Below are 27,696 nucleotides of genomic sequence, written 5' to 3'. Positions count from 1 at the left end.
TTTTTTGAGATGTGGAATGACCTCTGAGGATTTAGGAATCTCCACCCTGGGTGGAAAGGAGGGGTGTATTAGTGCCATTGGAGGTTGTATGTATTAGAGAGCTTCACCCCCAGCCCTGATGCCCACTTCATGTATATCCCAGAGAAATTGTCCATTCATTCACCCCAGGAGAATTAGGAAAACAGATTCATTGCCTGGGGATTTCCCAAGATTCATATGAATGAAATGAATCATGCTGATACATCAGTCCCCATACAGCAGCCGCCTCAGTTTCATCTCTTACCCGGAAGAAGTCTTCCTCTAAAAAATCATAGTAGAAAGAAACACCACCCAATTATTCAGCTGGATAAAAAGCCAGAGCCTCAGAAGAGCCTACAGAACTTCTAAGAACTAGGGGAGTCACAGCCCAGGTGCTCAGGGCCATAATAATCAGTCATTGACAAGCTCAGGTATTCTTGTTCTTTGTACCTCCCTGTGATTACATGCTTCTTTCCCTGCTGTCTTTTGGGTGCTAGAAGTAGGGGATGGAACCCAACTGCACCAGCCATGTTGGAAGGATGGAGTTTCTTGGTGTGAGATCCAGTTGAACCCATGGGGTAGCAGAGGTCTTGCTTGTCCATAGAATATGGTCATTTAAATGATTAGTTGGTTCTTTGTGGGAAATTCTAGTACTAGAATCACCCAGGAAAAAACTCTGGTGACATTGATAGTTGTGGTAGGGGGTGTGGAACATTGTACAGCTTCCTGGAAATGGGCATATTCTGGAAACCTGGTGTTCTATCCCCATCACTTCTGAGTATGTGTAGGTAAGATGGGTCTGCTCTAAATCCAGTTAGTCTAATACTGCCAGCTGTGGGAGGATAAAGGTTTGGAATTTGCTTAAATGGGCTTCTTTCTAGGTCAAACTCAGAGGAAAGGTCTTCATATCACTAACCACTGTCCTGCTTCTACAGGTCTGAGAGACTCTGCCATGGACCATCCTCCACATTTTAACTTTCCATGTAAGTGACCATTCTTGGGAGGGCATAGTTAATCCTTTGCTTGTTAGAAGAGAATTTATGTTTTTTCTGGGATGAGATTAAAAATCTGCCTGGTGGGTTCCTAAATGTTGCATTCTAGGGCTAGATTTAGTATCTGTTTCCACATTCCCTTGTCTCCTTCCTTCCTTCCTTCCTTTCTTCCTTTCCTTCTCTTCCCTTCCCTTCCTTTTCTTCTATCCCTTCCAAATGTTTGGGAGGCAGTAAAGAGAGTAGATGGAGGGCTAACGTTCAGGTAAGAAAGAGTCAGGTTTCAACATATTAGTTGTGGGGTTGTGGGGGGAGTCATATAGCTTCTGAATCAAAAGCAGCGCCCTTACTGAGTTATAGATTCTTTTTTCTCTGTCTGTGGAATGAATTTCCACTTCAGGAAACCCCTGAGATGGATGAAACTACAAGTACAGACTCAAAACATTTCATTATCCTTAGCTTACTCCTGACTATGCACACAAACTACTCTATAATAACACATGACTACCATGAGCATATTTGCTGAAAATGAAGGGTTATAGTAGCAATTCTGCATAAGGTCATTTACATTAAGATGATTACAATTATGCATATGATAAGGGTAGTCAATGAATCAGAATAAGCAAGGATTTTAAAAGAGTTGATATATTTTTGTCATTTTTTAGTAATTTCCTGGGTGTGAAGAGAAAGTTCAGATTTGTCCTGGTTTCTATTTTTTTTTTAAATTAGTGATTTGGAATGATCTTCCATGTTGTAAATACTTTGCAATTCTTCCTTCCAAAGATATATGTTCATATTCTTTGCAGGATGGTCAATATGTTTTTCTAAAGTGCAGCCTCTTACAGAGGTATTGGATACTGGGCACTCATTAGATGAATCCATGATCTTAATAGGTACCTCCAGAGGTACAGACAAGAACCTCTCCACACTTGGATGGACTATGAGATTCTTGATTTCTTTCCAAGAGCTTCAGCTACTCAGTTTAATGGAGGCCTCCTTCTGTACCTTGGATATCTCAGGACATCCTAGGATTTACTCATCCACTATTGCTTGTTTTCTTGACATTATTAGTCATTTTTGGAAGACTAGTTTGTTTTGGAGGACATTTTCTCAACACTCCTTGCATTTTCATCTTCATTTGAATCTACATTTCGACTCTAATATATGATACAAAGCTAGAATAAAACATGTTGCCATGGAACTCACTTGCAATTCCCCAAAACTTCCCCCTTCCCCCATACTAAGAAACTGGAATCAAATGGATTCTATTTTGCCTTGCTTTGTCTGGACTTTTCCCAGCTCCCTGACTTTCTCTTCTCTAGTCCTCATAGCGACAAGTAGCATAATTAACCAGTCAAACAAATGTTTATTAAATAACTTTTATAGGTCAATGAATAGGGATTATTTCAGGAACCATGATGACACTTGGGGATCCAGAGAAAGGCCAATGAGAATCTCTGTCCTCAAGGGGTCTAATAGGGGAGATATGCAAATGATCATGTATAAACAAAATATGGTATAAATTGAAGACCAAGGGCATTGCATTAAAGGGTTTCACTGTCCTAGGGATAGAAAGACAGAATTAGTTCCTGATCTTAAGGACCTTACATTCTGTCAGGTGCTGAGATCTACATCTATCTATTATTTATGTAGCTATCCAATCACCTATATATATATATATGTATATTTGTATATATATACATATATGTATATATCACATTAAACATTATATCACATATATAATAAATACATGTGATATAATTATATGGTCTATGTACATATAATTTATGTAGGCATGTAGTCCATATAGTCATACAAATCTATACACAAATATGTATGAGTTCAAAAACTTATATATTTGATAAAAGGTGATAGTGGGGTGGAGGGAAGGCATCAAAAGCTAATGGAGCTCAGGAAAGGCTTCCCATAGAAGGTTGAATGGGGCTGAGTTCTGATGGAAACCAGGGATAATAGAAAGTAGGGGGTGAGAATGGAGGATTCCAGGTATGAGATTTCATGGGCAGTCTGATTCTAGGAGAGCAGCAAGAATTAAAAAACAAAACAAACAAAAATTATATTGAGGGGAACAGGACAAAACAAAGAGAGGCCTACTAGCAGATGGAATGATCACCCATAAGAGACAAAGATGCTCACCTCCTATTTTGTTTATTTTATTTTTTAGGTTTTTTTTGCAAGGCAAATAGGGTTAAGTGGCTTGCCCAAGGCCACACAGCTAGGTAATTATTAAGTGTCTGAGACTGGATTTGAACCCAGGTACTCCTGACTCCAAGGCCGGTGCTTTATCCACTACACCACCTAGCCACCCCATTTATTTTCTCTATAAAGAGAAAGATCTTTATATTAGAAAGAATAGGCAAAATGGTTCATTGGGAGTGGAGAACCCAAATAAACAAAGAAATTAAGAGTTTTTTTGAATGCTAGTTTCATAGTCCAAGTAAGTTACTAGAGGTAGTTTTAAGATTCATGACTTAGCTACATTTGCATTTTATCTATTTTTTATTTAGTCTCTGTAGCACAAGCTGAGGTGAAGAAAATTCATGACATTCATCAGCAGGTGTGGATTCTTCAGGGGAAGAGCCTCATATCAACTCCTCACAAGGAAGGTATGACCCCAGGTGAGTGACACACCCCCTTAGGTGACTCATTTTCATGTTATTGCTCATCAGAACAGGTTCCAACAACATTTCTATTCAAGAAATCTCTTGGATCGTTATTGTGTTTTCAGGTCCCATATCTATAAATGATGTGTGTGTGTGTGTGTGTGTGTGTGTGTGTGTGTGTGTAAATATGAGAGAGACATACAGATAGAGACAAATAGGGAAAGAGAGAAAACAGAGAGACAGAGACAGAGAAAAACGGAGATACACACAGAGAAAGAGAGAGCAAGAATGAGAGAGAGAGAGAGAGAGAGAGAGAGAGAGAGAGACAGAAAGAGACAAAGAAAGGTAGAATGATAGAAACAGAAAGATAGAAATAGAAATAGAGACAAAGAAAGAGACAGATGATGGTTTGTCTTTGCTATAACCAAAGAATATTTTTTTTGAGGAGAACAGAAAAGGGGGAAAAGAAACATTTGAGGGGGATGGGAGAAAGCCCAGACTGAATGACCATCTAATGGTGGAGGTGAGTTTCATTGAGTCATAGAAGAGGACAAAGGAGGAAGGGTGAAAAAGGAGGGTGAAAGGGAGGGAAAGAAGAAGAAGAAAGGAAAGCATTGAGGAGCAACTCTCCTTTTCCCCAACCCCTCTGTAGATATGGGGTCACTGTACAATTTGGTCATAGCTCCCCCCATTCCCCTGTCCCTTTCATTTCAGAACTCATTGCATTATCCCAATGAAAAGCACCAAAGTGCACTTTGGCATCTTCTCCTATGATTCTTATAACATTCCTTTAGGGGAGACAGGGCAACCATTGTTATATCATTTTACAGTGGCGAAAATTGAGTCTTATAAGAACTAAGGGACACGTGTAAGGTCACCAAATGAGAAGGTGATTGAGCTGGGACTGAAGCTCAGTTCTCTTGTCTTGGAGGAGGGTCAGCCCAGTGTTAAATTTGGGTGCTCCCTGTCTCCATGGTGAAGCCATCAGGTGCAGATTTCTTGGAATCTATGAGATTCTGGGTCTAGTTTTCCTTAGCAACCTTGGTGGTAGAAATGGGTGCTTTTCCTGCTCTTCCTGTTCCATCAGGTACAGGTAAACCAACTTGGTGAATTCAAGCCTGACAAGTTTATATAGTGTCCTTAGTGGAGAGAATTGGAAATGGAGGAAGAGGAAGTACTGAAGAGGCCAATATCTCCTCTGTCCTGGAGGCATCTAAATTAGCTGTGGAGATGAGAATTAAGAAGGGTACCTGTGGAAGAAGGTATTTCTGACTCAAGTTCCCTTACTACTGGGAGAAGAAGGAAGTGAGGAAACATGGGGATCAGGCTACTAGTGGTTGAGCTGCTGGAATTCCGGAGTCAAGGCTACCCAGAGCGAGATGCCCAAACCATCCTTCTTAGTCTCTGTGGTCTGGGTAGAAGGGGTCTTGAAAAAGCCCTGCTCCGTCTGCTAGAAATGGATCCCAGGTCCTGAGTCTGAGTCTCTGGTCTTTTTCTAGATCTGATGTTTCAATTCCTCCTGTCTCCTTGTTTTCTAGTAATACTGGAAATGATATCATGCAGAAATGAAGACTCCCTTGAAAAAAACAAAGGGAGCCCTATTTATATAGGAATAAAAGACCATAAACTCTGTCTGTTCTGTGAGGAGAATAAAGAACCTGCCACATTAAAGCTGGAGGTGAGTTTCATTGAGTCATAGAATTCCCATTGGAATGGGAAGCCATGTTGGTGATTGCTTATTTGAAGCATTACGAAAGCATTTCTTCCTCAACATCCTTGGGCACTTTCATCAAGACCTCCAATGATAGATAACTCACTATCCTTGGAAGCAACTCAGTACAATTTACACCTTTGGAATTGTTTGGAAGTTATTGTTCATCTGATCCCTGGAAGCTTTGGGATCCTTATTCTGTTCTTTCCTTGGGCAACAAATATACATCTCACTGTGTTTTTATATATGATAACCCTTCACAAACTCAGAGTTACAGCATCCTTGTTAAGTTTATTCTCCATTAAAGCAGTTCAGTTTAGGGGCAGCAAGCTGGCAGAGTGGAGAGAGCACGGGTGCTAGATTCAGGAAGACCCGAGTCCAAATCCGATTTCAGACAATTGATACTTACTAACTGTGTGATGCTGAGCAAGGCATTTAACCTTGATTGCCTCAAAAGAAAAAAAAGTCCAGTTTACTCTTCCTTCATTTAATCTTATCTTTTGATGGTCTTTCACAAACCCTAGGAGTTGTACCTTGGACAAATTCTAACTTGTCTTCTTGAATACCAGGTGTTTCTTTTTTATTACTTTTTTCAAATAATAAACATTTGTTTTCTCTCCCTCCTATATCTCCTTTCTATTCTGTGATATTGTAATATTTTTCCTGTTTCCTGTTTTGTATGATTATAGTTTGATGATATTTTCATAATGATTGGCTTCCAATATGAAAATGTGTATACTAAATGCTTCCAGTGCCCAAAGAAGGGAATGGTATATGCAAAACAGTAGTTAGCATGTTTCCAATATTAACTCTGTCTTAGGTGGATGAGGCTTGCTGCTTTTTGATTACAAGAACTGCTAATGGGACTTTGAATTATTCTCCTTCTGCTGCCTTAGACAGTTCATGTGAAATTCCCTCATGAGCCTTGGTAAAGATCAAGCTTTACTCAAGTCTTTTATTAATAATATATTCTGAAAACTTTTCTCCATCAATTTTTAATTTCCAATGACACCTCCTACATCTGACATCAATTATCATTTTCAGTTAAGCCTATTTTGGGGGTAGATAATCTTGCTCCCGAAACCCCAACACTGAGAGTGCTTTCTCCCTGAAATCTCTCACTCACCATTATGCTGGATAAATTTCTTGCATGTGTGGACAAGTTACATTGGACATCTCCAAAAATATGTCTTATTCAACATCAAGTCCATCACTCTATGATTTCTCTTTTAAAAATTTTTTTTTGCAAGGCAATGGGGTTAAGTGACTTGCCCAAGGCCACATAGCTAGGTAATTATTAAGCATCTGAGGCTGGATTTGAACTCAGGTACTCCTGACTCCAGGGCTTGTGCTCTATCCACTGCACCACCTTAGCTACACCCCCCCATGTTTCCTCTTAAAGCATATAGATGCAGGTAGAGTATCTAATGACTAACCATGAGTATAGCAACTGACTTCACAGAAATGCTAACAACTCCTGAATTTGGCCTCTTCCCAACTAAAGGTTTGTTCATCTATCAGAGGCTTGTATGAGTATGTTACAAAGCTCTGTATATCATTCAGTAATCAAATTCAAGGGGTTAGGGGACAACATCAAACAGAGAACATCCAAAGAAAAAGTCTCAAAACCCAGGATTCATTTCTGGCCATGAAAATGGACATGGAACAGGGTTTCTTCAAGACTTCCTTTACCTGTGGCATAGAAGCTAAGAAAGAAGAGGTATATGAACTTACTTTCAATATAAAACTTATATTCTATTTTTATTGTCCTTTGGATTTCTCTCATTATTTCCCTTTCTTTCATTATGATGCCATTCTGGAGTATTCCATTCTTCCTGGATTGTACTTTAATCCATTTCTCTGAACCTCTTGCAACCTATTGGCCCCAAAGCAAGGATGTATATTTGCCCAGCTTTTCTGTCTTGAATTTCAAAATGGACCACTAAACTAAACTTAGGGGAAATCCATAAGTTTGCCATCAATTCTGTTTTTATAAACAGTCATTCATTCCTTGCTGATGAGGATTATATGTAGAATGATTGTCACCTCACTGTTTCCTCCGACTTTTGAAGAATGACAATGCTAATGAGGCAAGTTAAAGGACTACTAGCTACTCTACTTTTAGCAGAGAAAATATTCTTAGATAGCAGAGGCTCTCACATATATTGGATATTACTACCAAATTAGCCCTTCTCTGTTCTCTCTCTTTTTCAATGCTGAGATTCATTTCCTTGGAAGAGAGTTACCCATGAGTATCTTGGATCTCATGAACTTAGGTCTTCCCTGTTAGTAAGGTGAAGACCACAGGTTATCTGAACCTACCTTATTTGAAGGACTCTATTCCATGGCTTCCTATAAGCAAAGTCTTCATGGATGAACAGTCTCCTCTCCTTTCTCTTTGATTGACTTTTCTCCCTTATGCTCAGTTATTCCCACTAATAGTCATTTTCTTCTCCTTCAGGAAAAGGACATAATGATTGACCTGTACCACTCTCATAAGGCCCAGAAACCTTTTGTCTTCTACTGCAAGAATACTGGAAACACCTCTACTCTTGAGTCAGCTGCCTGTCCTGGCTGGTTCATATGCATCTCCAATAAGATAGGAGAGCCTGTCAGGATGACCAAGGATGTGGGGGAAGGAAATAACATAGAATTCTTTATAATGAATTCATATTAACCTGGTCTGGTTGAGCAGCCTAAAGGCTGGGAAGGTCTACCCTCTTTGTCCATTTTTTTCATTTCCAAAATCCCTTTCACATGTTAATTTTTGCAAGGTTGAAATGATTATTTCCCTTCAACAAATGAAAAAACCAAGAGTAGTGAGGTATGTTATTTGTCTAAGGAATGTGTACACTAAATGCTTGTTGGTGAAAAAAGCAGTTCTGAGTTGATCCAGGACAATTCACCCCCTGACTATAGGTCTTTAAACCCTCTATATCTTTCTCCTCTCATGACTGTTGCCTGAGCTATGGTGACTTCTTTAAATTTTTAAATTTTTTATTTTTTGCAAGGCAATGGGGTTAAGTGGCTTGCCTAAGGCCACACAGCTAGGTAATTATTAAGTATCTGAGGCTGGATTTGAACTCAGGTACTCCTGACTCCAGGGCCAGCACTCTATCCACTGCACCACCTAGCCTCTCCCCCATCTCTTTTAATACTTTGTTCCTTCCAGGTCTTCTTGGAATGTTCTCTTGTTCTCTCATGTTCTCTCATGAAGATGAAGCCTATTCCCACAGTTAAAACTCCAGGGCCCTCCAAGATTCATATCTATTTCTCCCTGCAATGTGCAGAAGCTGTTTTAGGGATATTTTTCCCATTATAAATGTCATCTTCTCCCACTGTCCTCTGTCTTGGCATCTGTGCCAGTAGAATTTCTTGGGGGTTGCTGGGGTCAATGGAGTTTCTCCTCATCAACCGACAGTGCTCATTGTCACCAAGTCTCACTGTATGCTTTAAAATATTTTCATATTCAGGAATCTGACAGTGATTATAGAGCTATGGGTTTAGATTCGGAAGAGTCTTTAGAAGTCATTTAGTCCAGAGTCTAACAAATTACCAACTGCCACCAAGTCAGATGAAAATATAATTGGGAAATGTTTAACAAAATAAATAAAAGACTAATACAATGTTATTATTTAGTTCATGACTATTTTTTTCCTGACCCCATTTTGGGTTTGAGTGGGAAGGATACTGGAGAGGTTTGCCATTTCTTTCTCCATCTCATTTTACAGATGAGGAAACTGAGGCAAACAGGGTCACATGACTTGCCCAAGGTCACACAGCTAGCAAATGTCTGAAGTCAATTTGAACTCAGGAAGACTCATCTTCCTGCCTACATACTTGGTGCATTATCCAATGCGGGACTTTACTGTGTATGTTTGATATTCTCTATCTATATAAGTGTATTTTCTCTAATTAGAAAAGCAAGTTTCTTTAATCCTGTATCTGCTTCCATTTTTTTATTCACATCCCTAGTACCTAACAAACATAGCACAATATGTCATTGTAATAATGATGATGATAATGAGTACCTGGGACTTTCAGAATCTCTATTCCTAAACTCTCTTAGAAAACCTATTTCAGTGTAAGTCTTCTACAGGAAGTAACCATTTCTCCAAGTGACAGGGTCTTCCTGGGAAGGAGATTGAAATTATACTGGTATTCCTGGAGGCTTGATGGAGTCAGACATTTTCTTTTCCTTTAATATATATGTGTGTATGTGTATGTGTGTGTGTGTGTGTGAATATATATTTCCCCCAATTACATGATAAAAATTATTTTAAACATTTGTTTCAGCAAATTTTGAGTAATATATTATCTCCCTTCCTCCTTCAGTTATTCCCTCTTCTCTCCCTAAGATGGTAAACAATTTTATAGCGGTTTTACATGTTGCAAAAAATTTCCACATTGATTTTATTTAACTTTTGTTCTCAAATTGAACCATGACACCAAGGAGGCGATGTCACAACATGCACCTGTATTAGACTTAAGTGAGGCAGGGCTATGGAAAATCACCAACTTCTCTTTCTCCTCTGAAGTCATCTGAGTCCTGTGACCACTATGTTTCAGGATTACCAGGGATGGCCCTGGATGTAGTGGGAGACATTCGCCTTTTTTATGCTAAGGACTTTAACAGATATCAGTTTGATTTTGCCATGCCCATTCAGTGATTAAGGCCAACTACGAAAGAAATAAAGTGAAGAATGGCCTCTTTAACTTAGTCTAAAAACATCAATCTGGAAGAAGAGCCTCAAAGTTTCTGGTCAAAGCAGTAATGAAGAAAGCATCAAAGGTTATGTTGACTCAGTGATGCTTGAGGTCTGATTGTCAATGAGTGTTGGGGAAGGTGACTCCAAGTCTTTATCGTTTTACTTTACCTGCTCTTTGTCACCCACTCCATTTGTGATGTTTATACTCCTATCTGTGAATGTTATTGAATGAACCTACTTGAGTTGTCTCAATCTGATTATGAAAGTCCCTAATAAAAGTTCACCAGCCCTTGAAGCCATATGGTGGTCAGCATGCTGCTAGTCTTGTGAGCTTTTGTTTCGCTTTTATTTTATTTGAATTCCTTTTAATTATCTTTGTCCTGATCAATCAGGGTGAAATCCCAAACAAAGAATTTTCCTCTTAACAAAGGCAATGTACCCCGTATAAAGGAATATCTTGTAAGAGAGCACAGACATGGAGTGACATCAAATTTGGGGAATGGCATGAGTTTGAGTGGAGGAAGAGGAATAAGGTAAAAGAAGATTTGAAAAGCATCTTAGAAGTAGATTAAGAAGGTATTTAAAATGCAGGTATGGAGTAAATATTTCATCCTGTAGGAGGATCCCTGTTGGTTTTAGATCATAAATGGAGATGTGCCTTCGTCATAAGACAACGCCATTTGTGCAGAGGATGGCTTGGAGAGAAAAGAGAGACTGGAAGTAGGGAGATGAATGAGAGCTGGAACCTGGAATAATCCAGACTAGAAATGATGAGGGTCTGACCAAGAACAGTGGCTTTGTCAGATTTGAGGGAGTGTCTACAGATAGACTTGATAAGACCTGGCCATTTGTTGGAAATCATGAGGGACAGAAAAGTCAGGTTAAATCCTACTGAAAGGATGGTGATGCCTACAGAAATAGGGAATTTTAGAGGAAGGGTGGCTTGGATAGAGGAAGGGTGTGAAGTATACTGTCAATATTTAAGAACAACCTCTCCCTAAATTAAAGTAATCAGGACATAGTTCTGAGTTTTATTTACATTATTAACACTTTTATAAGTCATGCCATCAATATAATAATAAGTCAAGCCTCTTTTTGTGATTTTTAAGGTTTAAATACTCATTGACAAATTTAATAATTGACTCATATGAATTGACTCTGAATGAATTGGCTCCTGTGAATTACCTGCTGGGAATAAAATAGGTGAGTGGGGATAGTCTTTGTTTCATCCTAGTGTTGCCATTTTAGGCATGAGTATGAAGAAAATGAGTTGTTCATTTACCCATATATTGGAGAAGGAATTGGCAAACCGCTCTAATGTCCTTGCCAAGAAACTGGGACCATGGGGAGCCAGACTGAAAAGTGACTGAACAATTACTTGTAAAAAAGAGATGAAGTGAAAATAACATCACTGAAAATTTGCAACTAGTTTGTCTCTTAGGGTTATGTGTTGGTTTTTTTCCAGCACTCATTATAAAACAGAGAGGTTGGTTTAAATGGTGTCTCAGCTGCCCAGTCTTCTGACTCAGCCTGGTTGCACCCTGTTCCCTCCTTCCATCATTGAGAGGTCAATGTACTGACCCTGTGGACCCCGGGACCTATGGGGAGGGAATCATGGATGAAGAAAGCAATGTAGCCTTTGTAGAAAGTTTCCTCTGCCATCCAGTCTCATCATTAAAAGCGATCTCTGAATCTACTTAAGCCAGCCTTCCTGATTCCCTCCCACTTAAATGTAGTGCTTTCCCTCTGTTGATGATTGCCAGTTTATCTGATCTCTGCAGCTTATTAGTACACAAAGGTTTGCACATTGTTTCTCCTATTAGACCAGGAGCTCCTTAGAAAGCAGAGATTGAATTTTGCCTTTCTTTGTATCCCCTTTGTATTTGGCAGCACCTGCACTGTAGACAGAACTTAATAAATATTTCTTGAATGACCGACAGAGTAATAACATGCCCTCACAGTTTCCTTAAGGCTTCCAATGAGGTCAGTTCGCTCTCTTCCTCTCTTCTTTACTTCTTTAGTCTTGCTCAGGAACTCCATCAGCTTACATTATTTGATTATCATCTCTCAGCTGATAATAACCAGATCTACCTGTACAGATCTATCCCTTCTCTTGAGCTCTGGACCCATATTATCAACTACCAAGTACATTTCAAACAGGATGTTCTGTAGGCATCTCAAACTTCATAGGTCCAGAGTAGAGCTCATTATCTTCCCCATCAGAGGCACTCCACCTGTGAACTTCCCTCTTTTTTACTTATTTATTTATTTATTTTTTAGTTTTTGCAAGGCAAATGGGGTTAAGTGGCTTGCCCAAGGCCACACAGCTAAGTCATTATTAAGTGTCTGAGACCAGATCTGAACTCAGGTACTCCTGACTCCAGGGTCGGTGCTCTATCCACTGTGCCACCTAGACACCCCCAAACTTTCCTCTTTCTGTAAATGACTCCCCAATGTTTCTAGTCACCCACAAGTGCAATAGGGTCATTATCCCTGATGCCTCACTTTGAGTCATTCCTATCCTGTATCTTCCATGTCCACAGTACCTTTTCAAACCTCCCCCCTTCTCCACAGTCACTGGCCAACCCTTGGTTCAGTCATACTTTCTTTCCACCACATTTTCCTCACCTTTTCAATAGGGATAATATATAAAATAACCTAACTTGGGAGGAGATCAGCTCAGAAAAGGTAACTTTATATTAGAATAAGTCTGCCTGGATTTCTTGGATGGACATTCAGAATTCCTAAAGTTTGTTTCCACATCATTTATCCCATCTCTTTGTTTTTTTCCACCACTCTCCCAGTCAATGATTTATTTCAGGTGCTCATCACCTCACACCAAATTGTATAGTAACAGGCTTCTAACTGGTCTTCCTGTCTCAAGTCTCTCCCATCTTCCTCATGGTGGTCAAAGGGATTGCCACAAAGGGCAGGTCTGTCTGATCATGGGACTCTTTTACTCAATAACAGAATATGATAACTTATTGCCCATAGGTTCAATAACTTTCTCTTTTCTTTTCTTTTCTTTTCTTTTCTTTTCTTTTCTTTTCTTTTCTTTTCTTTTCTTTTCTTTTCTTTTCTTTTTTCTTTTCTTTTCTTTTCTTTTCTTCTCAGACCAAAAGAGATTAAACAGTTTGTCAGATTTGAAGAGCCCATCTCTCTGCTTGATACAAGTTTATATAAGATTCTCTCCCTTCTACCCCTACCCCTCCACCCACTCCACAAGTGGCCATTGGTACGCTTTATTTATCCCTGTTCTGGGTTTCCTTGTGAATAACACATCACATGTCATGTCATTCATTCATTTTTGCTTTCAAAGTGGTTTATGTTATTATTTCAGATTGCCAAAACCAATTTTTCACATTAATTTTTTTACAATTTTTGAGTTCCAAATTCCCTCCTTCCTTTCTTTTTTTCCCTCCTGGAGAAGAAAAGCACTTTGGTAGAGATTATACATTTCCCTATTAGCTATATTGGAAAACAGTATATAGCCTTAAAATATGGACTAAGAAAAATAAAGTGAAAAAGCAGACTTCAATCTGCATTCCATCAAGTCTTTCTCTAAAAGCACATAGCATTTTTCATCAAGAGTCTTTTGGATTTGTCTTGGATCATTGTACTATTTTTTTTTTGCAAGGCAATGGGGTTAAAGTGGCTTGCTCAAGGCCACACAGCTAGGTAATTATTAAGTGTCCGAAGCCAGATTTGAACTCAGGTACTTCTGACTCTGGGGTTGGTGCTCTATCCACTGTGCCACCTAGCCACCCAATCATTGTACTATTAAGAACAATTGATCACCCCACAATGTTGCTATTTTTTTAACTGAAATTTTATTTTATTTTTCAAATTAGATGCTATGGTAGTTTTTCAACATTCATCAATATACAAATTTATGAGTAACAAATTTATAAGTTCTACCACCCTCCCTTCCCTTCCCCTTCCCCATGGTGGCAACAGTCTGGTACAAGCTGTACATGTACATTTGTATTTAAATGCTGCTCTTTCAGCATACCATTGCTCTCCTTACTTTGCATGACTTTATGTAAATTTTTCCAGGCTTTTCTGAATTTATCCCTCTTGTCATTTCTAATAGCATAATAGTATTCCATGACAATCATACACTATAAATTGAACCATTCATAAATGGATGAAAATCCCTTCAGTTTCTCCCTACAGTAAAAATTCAAGCCGTGGGGAAAGAGGTGAGCTACAGACTTTAAAGAAAGACTTCCCTGTTCCCCAACAAGATCCAATAGTCTTTAGTGAACAATTTAAAGTTATACTGCAAGTCTATTGCCCTTGGGATTCCACACATTTTCCGGTTAACCACAGCTTTAGTTGGAAAGAGGGAATCCAAGAATTGGTATAGAAAGACAAAGTACATACCACATTTGAGGAGCTTTAGGAAACAGATGGGGTAACTTATCTAGATCAGCAAAGTTACTATACAAAGGCAAAAGCTTTGGGAGACACTTTAATAGAGAGATGCTTTTCTACTTGCTTTTCTCCAACCAGTGGATTTTTCAAAAATCAAAAATTTTTCAAAGGTAAGATGGGACAGTATTTCAATTTTTTGTTTAGCAAAGGTTTTTCAATCAAATTCTGATCTAAAGCATGATAGGGAAGGAGGACAGATTCAGAACTTCTCTTATTTTGTTAACAATCTCCAATTTTGTCGTGAAATATAAACTTACCCAATCAGATCGACAAAATAAATATCTGCAGTTCATAGCTGAATTAGTGGCTCAGTGGGTATTAACATTGGCCACTCAGTCAGATAAAGATATCTAAGAGAAGAGAGAGTTGTAATCAAAAATATATAAAATATTCACTATGCTATTTAAGTAGTTAATAGCTCCTATCCAAAATCTGCCTGTCACTAGGAGGCTGAGAATCAAGTAACAATAGTTTGTTATTATTGCAAGAAAGCAGGGCATTGGAAAAAACAATGTAAGACCCTTCTCAAAGATTTAGAAAGCAATAAAAACAAGACATTAAAATCCTCCCCCAGAGCCTTAGGAGTGCTCTGAGGTAGGTTTGTAGGATCAAGTCCCTATTTGTCTATCTCTCAATTAGGAGAGGTGACCATGGTAGTGCAGGGCCACCCCATCTCTGCTCTGGTGGACACTGGGGCTACCCTATCTGTCTTGGATTCTGACAAAATCTTCTCCCCCCCCTCAGAGTTCTGAAAGCATGATAGTGGTAAGGGTATCTAACAAACCTTTCTGAACATTTAAACCTTCTCCCCTTTCTGTCACCCTGGAAGAAAACAATTTTCATCATTCTTTTCTCTTAGTTCCTAAAGGCTCTTGTGACCTTCTGGGTCAGGATATTTTGCATTCTTATCTGCTGTTTACAGATTCAAGCACATTGGCTATAAATTGGATCATTATTGCCCCTCCTGTCTGGGGCAACCCTGTCTCTGCTGCCACAACCTAACCCATTTAAGTTATTAATCATGTTTTAAAAAACCAAACATCTCCTTCTAGCTAGGAGGTTGCCCATCAGACAAGAGGTCAGGAGGGCTTGAACCAATTAGGGGCTATTATAGTCAATAATCCAGGTAAAAGGTGACAATGACTTTGTAAGCAAAAAGGAGAAAGATTTAAGACCTAATTTAGAAGAAAAATTGATAAGGCTTGATCATCAATTGGCTATTGAGGGGAGGGGGAGAGGGAGAGGGAAGAATCAAAGATGAACCTAAATGCCTTGGGAGATGGGGATGCTTTTAAAAGAATATGCAATTTTGGAGGAGGTGTAGTTTGGGGGAAGGAAGGAGAGAGAAAGCTATGTTGAGTATAGTCCTTGTAGGATCATCAATATTAGGAGTTCCCCACTTTTTTATGATCCCTTCCCCATTCTCTTGATTTACCTTGACTGGCTGTGTTTTAAAGAGGATTGATCATATTGATTTGGTATAAAGATCTTAGAGGACTTGTGCTTAGATCTTTATTGGCAAATAGTCAGCATAGAATTAGTAAGGAATGGTGATAATTAATAGATGGAAGACAATGAATAATAAACATTGAAAGTGTCACTCGAGTAACTATAAACTCACTTGTCTCCTATTCCCCAGAAATACCTCAGTCATTGAATTGACCTGGATCTCAGAGTACTATGAGATGTACAGTATTAGTCTGCATTGTTCTCATTGTCTCTCCCCTTTGATCAGGCAAATAAATGTCCTCTTGTGCTTGACTTACCAAAAAGAAACAGAGGCTCAGAAGGAATTCAAGATTCTGAGATTCATGACTAGTTAGCATTTATATAATACTTTCCAAAAATTATCTCATTCAATCCCCACAACTACTCTGGGAAGTAGTTGTTACTATCCCCCCCTCCTCATTTTACAGAAGAGGAAACTGAGGCAAACAGAGATTAAGTGTCTTTTCCATGGTTTTACAAATAATAAGTATCTGAGGCTGGATTTGAACTCAGGTCTTCCTGAATACAGGTTCACTTCTGTTGGGTTATTTAACTGCCTCATAGCACAACCTAGGAGTAGTATAAATACTGACACTGGAACTGAAGTAGATTGGTGCTTTCTTAAGTCTTAGAGAGCTTGTCACTGGTGGCATTGAAAGGGAACACTCTTTTACTTCTTTTGGTTTTGTTTAGCCCATTATAAAACAGGGTAAATGGGCTCAGGGACAGAAAAGGTGTTGTTCTTGTTCCTCCCTTACGGTACTTCTCTTTAGTAGCTGCATCAAGTCATTTTTTCTCTCTTTCTCTGTTGGTCTCTTGGTCTCTGTCTCTATCTCTCTGTCTGTCTCTATCTCTCTTTCTTCCTGCTAGTCCATACCCCGTAATGGTCCTTACATTAGGAAGTAAGGGAAATTTTTAGATCAAAAGTCTTTATATTTGTAGCAATGCTTTGTAGCTTCTATCCAAGCTCCCACTCTCACTGTGGAGTTACTATTTCCCTTTGAGTTCTAGGATTAGATCTGATGAATAGGGATTGCTTTTTCTAAGTCTATAATTCACAAGCCCCCACCAGTGTGTTTTCCACCCCTGATTATTGGGTTGATGTCAATTAGGTAGACATAATTAGCTTTTAGAAAAGGATCTTTTACTAGGATGGTATTGTTGGTACAAAAACATTTTAGCCAAAAGTCTCTAGGACTCTCTCCCAAAAGTGGAGTGCCAGCGAAATCTATCTCAATTTTGGTGAGCACATGTGACAAAGGGTAACCCACAACTCCTGGAATCCTGGGGGATGCTTGCCTTAGTTGTTCTGTGGCTTTTCTGTGTGGTACTTTGCAGAGCCTTGTATGTGCTTTTCCTAGTCTCAAACAGGTTGTCCTTGCTTCCCAAGGAAGACACTGTCATAAACTTTTCTTGGGGCAGTGGGAATATGTGGAAGCTCAAAATCCTTTGGAGTCTCAGAAACTTAGAGGAGGGAGGAGGTCAAATATGAGTCAATATTTGCAGTGTTCCCTCAAAGAATTACTTCTCAGATCCTTAACTGGAAAGCTTCTACCTTAAATTTCTGGGTGCTCCAATTTTTCATTCTGATTGATTTGATGGCTTTATACTACTTTATAAGGCATAATCACATGCTTCAGTTGATTTATGTAGACTATCTTTTGTATGCCCATTGCTGTTCTGACTTTCCTTGTCAAATGAGAGCATCTGTGTATCTGTGTAAAATATTATTTACTTATTCATCTAACGCTTACATTTGCATGTTGATAAATGAATATAAAATATATACAGACTTCATACAAAGTAATTTTAGGAGTGGAGAGAAGCTGTAAAGCAGAGAGGGCTCAAATAGAAGGTGGTACCTGATCTGCATTTTGAAAGAAGCTATTGATTCTGCAAGATAGAGAAATAAGGAAGAAATATATTTAAGTCAACAGAACAGAGGTGGAAGATGGAAAATCAAGTCCAAGGAACAAGCTGGGACCATTTTCTGCTCAAATCTAGAATACCTGAGGCAGAGCAATATGGAATAAATTAAGAAAAATAAATTGGAATCGTTTTGAGAGACTAGTCTTTATTTCAAAAAGACATTTTGCCAATTTTCAGTATAAGAACACTTGAACCATTGGTTTCTTTTTCTCAGATTGGTTCCCAAATAGATCACACCAAAGGAGAGCATATTTAACCCAATAAACTGCATGATATAGGCCTATTACAGACCTCAGATACTTCATCAAAAAAAGGAATTAAAAAAAATCCATACACTGCCAGCCCAAATAGAATCAGAGAGCACTCACTGTCAGATAGGGGTCTAGGTGGGATGAGGTAAGGGTGTTCCTAGTGCTCATCATCTAAGAGAAATAAAGTACCAAAATAATATAAATATAAATATATTTATATACACACACACACACACACACACACACACAACACAGACACACAAACATATATTATATATATATAATATATACATATAGTTGTACTAAAATTAGGAACCTTAAAACATAGAGTTAACCATAACAATAAAGAAATATAAATTAGGCATGAAGTTTATTGTGCATTTACAGAGTCAAGAGAAAATTATTGCCCTTCACCATTAATTAATGCAGATTATCTAAGAATGATCTCGAACCAAGGGAGATTAGAAAGTTTGTATAGTAACATGAGGAGGGGAACAGAATATACATAGCAAGAGGAGACAAAATGTTAAATTTGCCTTTGCTCTCAGAGAACCGTCATTCTACAATGTTATTTTCCTTGAGGAAGGTAACGTTTTTTTTTATTTTAAGTATCAGGAGGGTAGGGTGAGTACTTGTTTTTGAAATTTAAAGGAAGACCAAATTCTTTATTGGTCTAAGGAGGGCAGGAAAAGATTTCCTTCCAAATTATAAAAGAATTAAAGAAGGCTGGATAAGTCTTCTTTTCAAAGACTAGGGAAGACTCATCCCATTCATCACAGTAGCTAAGAAACATCAACCTCTGATCAGAAATATTTTTATGATCTTTTTTTGGGTTGGTTAAATGACTTACCCAAAGTCACAGAGCTAGGTAATTATTAAGTGTCTGAGTTCAAATTTGAACTCAGGTCCTCTTGAATCCAGGGGCAGTGCTCTATTCATTATGCCACTTAGTTACCCCCAGAAATAGTTTTTTTTAACAATTCCATTTTGATCAAAGATGATGTCATAACATCAGCTATAGAGCAACTCAAAACATAAAGAGCATCTTGGAGGGGAAACTATCATCTGTAGGAGTTCTAGGGATGCTGGAAGAATAGTCAGACAACAAGCAAAAGGTCAAAAATGAGAGGGGGGGCTGATGCATTTACAGAGTCAAGAGAAAATTGCAAAAAATCAAAATTGGGCAGTCCCCTTTGATAGAATCATCTTGAACAATCAAGTCACACAAGAGGGAGAAAGCAAATACAAATAAAAACTTCTGGGTCATTACTTTTTTCTTCTGGATATATCTGATGTCTTTTGTATAACCAGGAGTCTGCCAATGACCAAGCATTTTTTTTCCCCAAGTACATTCAGGTTACTTGTATGTACTTTCCCTTCTGTTAAAAGAAATGTCTCAACACAAATTTTATGTCAAAAATCTATGATTTTAGAACCTCTTTGATTTACCAAATGTCACACAGAGACCTGGATTTACAATTAGAAAACTTTAAAAACCAAATTATATACAATTCAGTATTAAAACTCATTCTAAAGTATTTGACGTTACTTTTTCTCCCCTTTGGAAGATGTTCCATTAACAATCATTTTTGGAAGTGTTGATTCAGTAGGTGGTTTATAAATCAGTTTTAACCTTTTTCCCCATGAATCAGAAAGAATCAGAGAGTAAAAAAAAAATGAACAAAAATGAAAGAAAAACATGTTTTAAAACAAACCACAGGTCATACTTCTTTGTGTATATTTTACTTGGTTTGCTTAAATATCTCCTTAGCATTTTGAAAAGCTAAAGCACAGTAATTCTCACAGAAGCATGAGCTGACAATTGTGTGTGTGTGTGTGTGTACACACACATGTGTAAACCTATATACATATATGGATATATACATACAGACATATATATTCTTTTCACCTTAATACTAATCACCTGATGTGATAACAGGAATTTACCACTGGGACCAAAGACATAAGACAGGACAACGATCCCATTTCATTTGGATGTTAGTTTCCAGGTAAGGCTAGGTGGATGACCAAATGCCTTGAGCCAGATTTTAAATCTGGCAGGTGAGACATTTCCAAATGTCATATTTGAGAAAAGAATTAGGGAAGTCCAATCTCAGAACCTGTTGAACAATCACTTCCCCAACTTCTCTGAATGAGCCTGTCACCCACAAATATGCAGGAACCCTACTGGTTTCATAGTCATTGGTCCAACCTAAATTTCCTTATACCTGGGTTTCAGATTTAGAAGGCCAATTTTCAGTCTCATGAGGTTTTTAATAGCAATTTCCTAAATTAGACACTTAACTCTATAGTCTAAAGGATCGAAAATATGCCACATGGTGACTATAATCTTCCAGGGGCAACAATAATATATTATTACAGAAGAACATCACAACTCCATTCAACTCTTGCACAAAAGGACTATGGTTGAAAAAAAATGAAATAAATGTGGAAATAAAAAATATCTATAATCCCAATTGCCTCTTGAAACAGATTAAAAATGTTTTTATAGTAGAATATTTAGTTATTAGCCATTTAAAAATAGACAGTACAAAACATTGCTTTTAGAGTCCTTTTAAATAAATTAGAAACTAATTCCAAATAAAATTCCAAATTCCAAACAAAACAGTCATAAGAACAAAAAGATTTCCAAGTAGGGTAACATTATTTTATTTCACTAAACATGTTTTCATATTCAAATTCTATTTCCTAGAACAGTCAAAACAGCATAGAGGTTTTTTTTTTTAATTCCAACCTTATGGTCTTTGCATGTAGTTTTATAAATTTACTTCTACCCATATATACTCATACTTCTCAAAAGAAAAAGAGATTCTTCAGGAATTTAATCTTATATATGATAATTTCAAAATATCAATGTAATTTGTGCTTAGAACACAGAATGGTAACAAATTTGGATCAAAACAGGAACACATTGAAAATATACAAGGCTCCCTGTCCATGATTTCATCAATGAAAGTTGGGCACAGTTGTTACCATCAATATTATCAATTACAATGAATTAACTTAAAGATGAAATTTTTTTTTATAGAGAGAGACTTTTACAAATTTTATCACAATGTTAAATCATCATATAGAGATGGTTCATTTAAAATTGCCCTGACTTGTATACTTTAACCTTTAGATGAAGCAAGCCTGACAATAATAATTACACAATTACACCCCCTTTTAAAACACTCAAAGTAACCTGAAATACTCAGTTCAGAGGTGAGGTAATTAAACTCAAGTATATGAGAGGCAATACTTCAAAGATTAAATCCTTTCAAAGTAGCCCAGGGATTCAGTGTTTTATTAAAAGGGCTTGCCTTATGCCTGGGGAAATCCTGGTCAGGGAGGGGCAAGGTACTTTGCTAAAAGTTTTATTGACCTCATCTAAAGAATTTGAAAACTGGGGAGAAGGGTGGGGGGGGGGTCTATATTGTTTCCAGCACTGTAAGATACATGGTCAGTGCAGAAGAAATAATTTAATTATAAAACCTATCTACCTCTCCAAAATGTTTCATCTACTACATGCCCCAATAATTCAAATGAACAAATTCACAATTTTCACGTTAGACAAACAACCTTTACTAAACTTCCTTTACTGGATCTCTAAATTTAAAGACCTTTCAAGTTAATACAATATACATTTTTAGTAATGTACAGAAAATCAAACCATATATGGTTATTTAATTAAAAAGGTGATTGTATAGCTTTAATATATTTCTTAATTTAGGTAGTCCTCTTCCTTTTTCCTTCAGAACTAAATTTCAGAATAATCAAATCTGGACTTATGGGTCTTTAAATCCCGATGCATAGGTTGCTCTTTTTTATATCCTTTTAAAAAACACATGTATATTTATATAGAATATTCTGTATAGAATAAAGATTGTAAGTTGAGATTTTGAGGACTCTGGTATAGCACTCAACCTCAAGAAACCTTAAATCTTTTCAAATCTCTGGGCCATGAAAAGTAGAGAAGAGCTTCTAAGAGAAGTAACATACACAGAACTCTGTTTTAAAAAGTTATTTTTAAAAATCATGTTAAGACCTGTTAGAAAATAGTTTTGCTGTCAATTATAATTTTCTTTAGGTACCTCATATATAAATTTTAAATAGCCAATCAGTAACAAAACCCTTTCAATTAGACCAGAACTTTTAAAAAAGATTAGAAAGAGAATAATAGAACTCTTTTCTCCCTCAAAATAACAAGATTTTCAGGAAAATCTAAACTGTAGTGCCAAATCATGAATTTTTGGAAAAGGATAAGATCTAATTTAATAAGGGAGATTGAAGAGGAAAGTTGACGAATCAGAACATAAAGACATGACAGAAAGCCGGACCAGGCAGAGACAGCTGAGAATTTCACTCTGCCTATACCACATAGAGCACACAATTTAAAACAAACACCCATAAAAACTCATAAACTGAGTCAGAGCACCTGGAACCAGAGTGGTCCCCAAACTCCAGGGAAAAACTTCATTGCTTTCACTCTAGAGGATCCTGAAAACACAACAGAGACAGATAGTGGGGTGCCAGACAAGCCTGTACATTTTAGGAACAAGTCTCCAGTATCTCCTGGCTGGAAAACAAATACAATCACCACCAAAAATGACAACCTTTAACAAGCCAGAGGTAAAACTCCAGAGAACATTTGATTTTCAAATGAAACAGTTAAGTTGTAAAAAGTGCTAGCCTCAGCATATTTCAAAGCCAGTTTTAAAAACAAGACTGTCAATGTAAGTTGTTATCTTTCCCATGTCAAAAGAAAAATATATTAACTGCTCTAAGAACAGTTATGAAATAATAAGACTTTGCACTGATCAGCCACAGTGAATACTGTAGCAGAAGGAAGAATGAGAGATTTTAGGGTGTGGGGAGTTGGGCAACACAGAATAGGGAGGCAGGATTTTAGCTGAAAATGGTTCTATTCAAGAGTAGCAAAAAGAGAAGTTCTAAAAGCTTGGAAAGGCTGTGGGGAATTCCTTTCTTTTTGTTGCTCTCCAACAGTTTGCATTGTTTCTTCCAATGGCCTGATTTCTCACAATAATGACAAATTCCTGTTACTTGATTTTCAGACAGCCTCTTAGTGACAGCCAGATTTTGGATAGGAGCTGCTTGTATTTTTGTTTTTCTGACCCAATTTTTGGCTTCACCCTTTCCAACTAAAGCTATGATTAACTGGCAAAGTCTGCAATCTCTGGGTGATAGCATTGCAGAATAACTTTAAATTGATCACTAAAGCCTATTGGATCTTGCCAGGGATAAGGGAAGTCTTTCTTTAAATTATGTAATTCACCACTTTCCCATGGCTTAAATTTATACTGTGAGACAGTATAAAGTTTAATCTGATGTAAACTGTTATCTATCTGAGGATGAAATGACCTGAGAGAACATAGTCTATTTACTCCTTCGAAGGGATAGATGCCAATAGGATCTGGTTTTGGGTTTTTATCTGGAGCTGTGGAAACCTCATTAGGAAACAGCATCTTTCAAGGGGAAAATAGAAATAGAAAGGGTAGCAGAGACCTAGGAAGGAGTTGGAGTAGAAGTGCATGAGAAAGGGACAATAGAATACATTAGAGAATAGGAAGAGCAGATAGAATAAAGAGAAGCTAGGAGGGTAAATTGAGTGAGTTGGCTGCAATTGAATGGATGAATAATCAGGATTCTAAGAGGGAGATGAGATAGGAACACAAGAAGATGAAATTGGGTAACAAAGAGAAGAGAAAACAAAAGGAGGTGAAGAAATTGGGAGACTTAGAGAGAAGACCATATTTGGAATAATATTTTGGGAAGAATTTTGAGGATAAATAGAAGTTAAAGTGGGAGAATAAACTTGAGGACAAAGGGGAAAAGTTATAGGATTAGGATAAGAGGAGAGAGAAGGAGGAGCCAGAACAGCAAAGAAATAGCACCTCTGCACACAAAGGAGGCTGGACCACTCTGTTTGATCTGAATGAGATGTGGAATGTCTTTTCCCCAATCCTAGGCAGATTATAATCACTTTTCTTCTTTTTAGATGGTAAATCTTTTTACCTAAACAATTCCCTTTCTCCACAGAAGAGGGAAAGAATTGGGGCATTATCTGACTGTCTTACAAATGGCTTGTATACATCATTCATCCAATATAATTTTAAAGAAATTATTGCTTTGTAACTTATTTTCTCTTAAATATTCTTCCCCAAGGTGCTGAGTCTTTAGTCTATTTGCTGTAGAGATAGTTTGGTGAAATTTTTTAAGGAGTTGAGATGGAGAGAGGGTAAGCAAGGATAGAGAGATGAAAGCAGCCTTCAGGTTTAAGATCAACCCTCAGTTGAGAGGTCATCTACAAGCAGACTGGCCTCCAGAGAAGTCAGATTCAGTGGAAAGAGCAGCCTACCTAGTAGGGCTGGAGGGAAAGGTCTTTCTATATCTCATTCAGGCCAAGGAGAGTCTGGTCCAGCTCCCTTTGTGTGCAGAGATGCTCTTCCTTGATGGAATTCAGTTTATCGTTCAAGTCATCACTTAGCTTTCCCATCTTGGCTGCCCATCTGTCAGCAAACTCAGCATGGGACTCTGCCTCCTTGAGCTTATCGCTAAGAATCTCTACCTCCTCATCATATTTGACTTCTTTCTGAGAATACTTTTCTTCAGTAGAATTCAGATACTTCAGTTTCTGCTCCATTAGTCTGATCTACTCAACCATCTCACAATAATAGGATTCATCCAGCTTGGTCTGCTCCTCTGTGTACTCCAAGTCCCCTTCAATGATCACCAACTTGTGGGCCACCTCCTCAGACTTCCCAGTTGCTTCCTCTGCAATGTACTGGGATTCCTTGCAGCTGCAGCTTCTTTTTATTCTTCAGGATCCAATTTTCAATGACCTTCATACCTCTCTCACTCTCATCAGTTATTTTCTCTCCCTCCTCTAGCTTCTGCAGAATGGATGCCAGGTGCTCCTGAGCGCAGTCTAGTTCCTCCATAACCAGCTGGATCCAATGAATCAAGGAAGCCACTTCAGCCTCAGGCTGTTGCTGGGGCTTCTTCCTCCTCTCCAACTCCCACCAGAGCCACTGACCTTCTCCTGGGAATCATATGCCTTCTGCTGCAGAAACTAATCTTGTACTTCATTGCTTTTGTAGTGATGATACAAGTCATGGTGTCCACCCTGTTCCACTTTCCATTCTGGTTACTGCCTCCTCTGCTTGGTGTTGCTGCCACATCTCAGGCACAATTTGTGAAAGACTTTAAATATTGAACCAGAGTTTACATTTGATTCTAGAGAAAATTGGAAGCACAAGAATCTTAAAAAATATATTTTAAAGAATCTTCTGAAGTAAGGAAATAAGGTCAGATATGCTCTCAGAAGGACAGTTTGTCTTTCTTTGTCAAAAATAGAATGAAGAAAGATGGTACTGGAGGCAAAGAATCTATGTAGGCACCCAGAGCAACAGAACCAATGAGAAGTGGTGAAGGATTATTAAGTAAGGAGAGATGGACAGCTAAGAGAGAGATTTTAGAGAAGGAATGCAGAATGAGACTTGGAAAATGACTGGACAGGAGGAGTGAAAGTTAGTCTTTTTTTTTGGTGAAAGTTATTCTCCCTGTTGCCAGTGGTGTTTGACTCTTTATGGCCTCTTTGGATTTAATAGGCAAAGATACTGGAGTGATTTGCCATTTCTTCCTGCATCTCATTTTACAGATGAGGCATCTGAGGTAAATAGATTCAAGTGATTTAGTTAGTGAGTGTCTTAGAACAAAATTAAATTCAGGAAAAATGAGTCTTCTGGATTTCAGGCTCAAAATTCCGGCTGCTCTAACCTTTAAAGTTACTTCCAACCTAGGAATTATTATTCTACAACTTTTGTCTGATTCACCCCTAAGTCCCTATCCACTACTTTGCACATATAATAGGCTTTTAAAATGTTTGTTGTTGAGAATTAGGGACAGAGCACTGTCCAAAGGGAGAAGTGATTAAAGAAGGCTATTTACAGTAAGAGACTAGAAGTGGACCTTCAAGGATGTATAGAATACAAAAAGCTGGAGGTCAAGGGATAGGAGATGGCATTAACAAGGGCAGAATGACAAGAACAAGCTTGAACAAGGACTCTGAGTCATGAAAACACAGGACTTGTTCAGGGGACAGCTAGAAGCCTGGTTTGATTAGAATATTTGAGGGAGAGAGAATAGTGTGAAATCAGACCAAAAAGAAAGGTTCAAGGCAGTGGATGGGGAGGCTTGAATGCCTAAGGGGAGGGGTCCCCTGGGGGTAGGGAAACCTGGTGGATTTTTGAGATATGGAATGACCTTTGAGGATTTAGGAACCTCTACCTGGGGAGGACAGGTTGTTGCTATTAGAAGTTTGGGTGTGTGAGAGTGAGAGCTATACCCCTAGCCCTGGTTCCTACTTCATATGTATCCCAAAGAACTTGATACATCGCTCCATCTGAGGGAAATTAGGGAAACAGATTTTTCACAGTCATAGTCACCTGTGGATTTCCCAAGCCTCATATGAATGAAATGAATCATGCTAATATAACAGTCTTCACACAGGAGATGCCTCAGTTTCTTTTACTACCAGGAACGAGTCTTCCTCTAGAGATCAGAGTGAGAAGCGAACACCACCTAATTATTCAGCTGGATAAAAAGCCAGAGAGCCCCAGAAAAGCCTACAAAACCTCCAAGAGCTGAGGGAGTCATAGTCCAGGTGCTCAGGGATGTAAGAATCAGTAAATGACAAGCCCAGGTACTCTTGCTCTTTGTACCTTCCCAGGATTACATGCTTCTTTTCCTGCTTTCTCTTGGGTGCTGGGAATAGAAGATTGGACCCAGCTATAACAACCATAATGGTTTTTCTTGGTATGTGGGAACTCCTAGTATTAGATTTCACTAGAAAAGGTTTTGGTGATATTTTATATACATAGATACATATATACAAATTTATGTATATATCTACATATATATAATGAGGGATGGAAACATTGTATAGTTTTCTGCAAAGGGGTATGTTCAGGAAGCCTGGGGTGCTGTCCCCATCAATTCTGAGGATATGCAGGTAAGATGGGCTGGACCTAATATTGACAGTTGTGGGAGGATAAAGATTTAGGTAAAGTTAGGAACTGGCTTACAGTTTACAGGTCAAGCTCAGAGGAAAGGTCTTCACTATCCTGATTTTACAGGTCTCAGAAGATTCGGACGTGGACCATTCTGGTCATGTTATGTCTTCATGTAAGTGAACATCCTTGGGAGGGCATAGGATCTTTGCTAGTTAGAAGAGAAGTTATGTTATTTTTGGGATGAGGAGGTTAAAAATCTTCCCAGTGCTTTCTTCTTTTCCAAATGCTTGGAAGACACTGAGAGTAGTAGATAGAGGGCTAGCCTTGAGGTAAGAAAGCACCAGGTTTCAACATACTGGTCGTGGGATTGTGGGGCAAGTCACATGGCTTCCGGATCAAAAGCAACACCCTTACTGAGTTATAGATTCTTTTTTCTCTGTCTGTGGAGTGAATTTCCACTTCATGAAAGTCCCTAGATGGATGAAACCACAGCTGCAGTCCCAAAACA

General features: G+C 38.2%; 1 protein-coding gene and 1 pseudogene across 3 annotated transcripts; one reads left to right on the top strand and one right to left on the bottom strand.

Annotated features, from left to right (window-relative positions):
• The first annotated feature begins 335 nt into the window (after nucleotides 1-335).
• On the top strand, nucleotides 336-9,343 carry LOC141496120 (interleukin-36 alpha-like). 3 transcript variants are annotated; one of them, XM_074198309.1, is made up of 5 exons: nucleotides 336-449; nucleotides 954-1,001; nucleotides 3,533-3,631; nucleotides 5,167-5,306; nucleotides 7,801-9,343. In XM_074198309.1, exons 2-5 carry the CDS (start codon nucleotides 971-973, stop codon nucleotides 8,014-8,016), a joined length of 486 nt encoding a protein of 161 aa, XP_074054410.1. In that variant the 5' UTR covers nucleotides 336-449; nucleotides 954-970; the 3' UTR covers nucleotides 8,017-9,343. The 3 variants fall into 3 exon arrangements, with proteins under 3 accessions (XP_074054410.1, XP_074054389.1, XP_074054399.1); XM_074198288.1 differs by having other exon boundaries at nucleotides 338-449; nucleotides 3,533-3,643; nucleotides 7,801-9,336; XM_074198298.1 differs by lacking the exon at nucleotides 336-449 and adding an exon at nucleotides 483-806 and having other exon boundaries at nucleotides 3,533-3,643; nucleotides 7,801-9,337.
• Nucleotides 9,344-24,559: 15,216 nt separating this feature from the next.
• Nucleotides 24,560-25,022, bottom strand: LOC141513155 (tropomyosin-like; annotated as a pseudogene).
• Between the last annotated feature and the right edge of the window lie 2,674 nt (nucleotides 25,023-27,696).

This window comes from Macrotis lagotis, chromosome 1, assembly GCF_037893015.1.
Source record: "Macrotis lagotis isolate mMagLag1 chromosome 1, bilby.v1.9.chrom.fasta, whole genome shotgun sequence".
In the NCBI taxonomy this organism is placed as follows: Eukaryota; Metazoa; Chordata; class Mammalia; order Peramelemorphia; family Peramelidae; genus Macrotis; species Macrotis lagotis.
The sequence above is the reverse complement of the archived record's forward strand: the minus strand, read 5'-3'. Positions and strand labels throughout refer to the sequence as shown.

Coding starts and splice junctions, on each gene's coding strand:
- LOC141496120 (XM_074198298.1), top strand. CDS start 971: ATGGACCATCCTCCACATTTTAACTTTCCAT. Junction 3,644..5,166: donor CAAGGAAGGTATGACCCCAG/GTGAGTGACACA, acceptor CTTGTTTTCTAG/TAATACTGGAAATGATATCA. Junction 5,307..7,800: donor CTGCCACATTAAAGCTGGAG/GTGAGTTTCATT, acceptor CTTCTCCTTCAG/GAAAAGGACATAATGATTGA.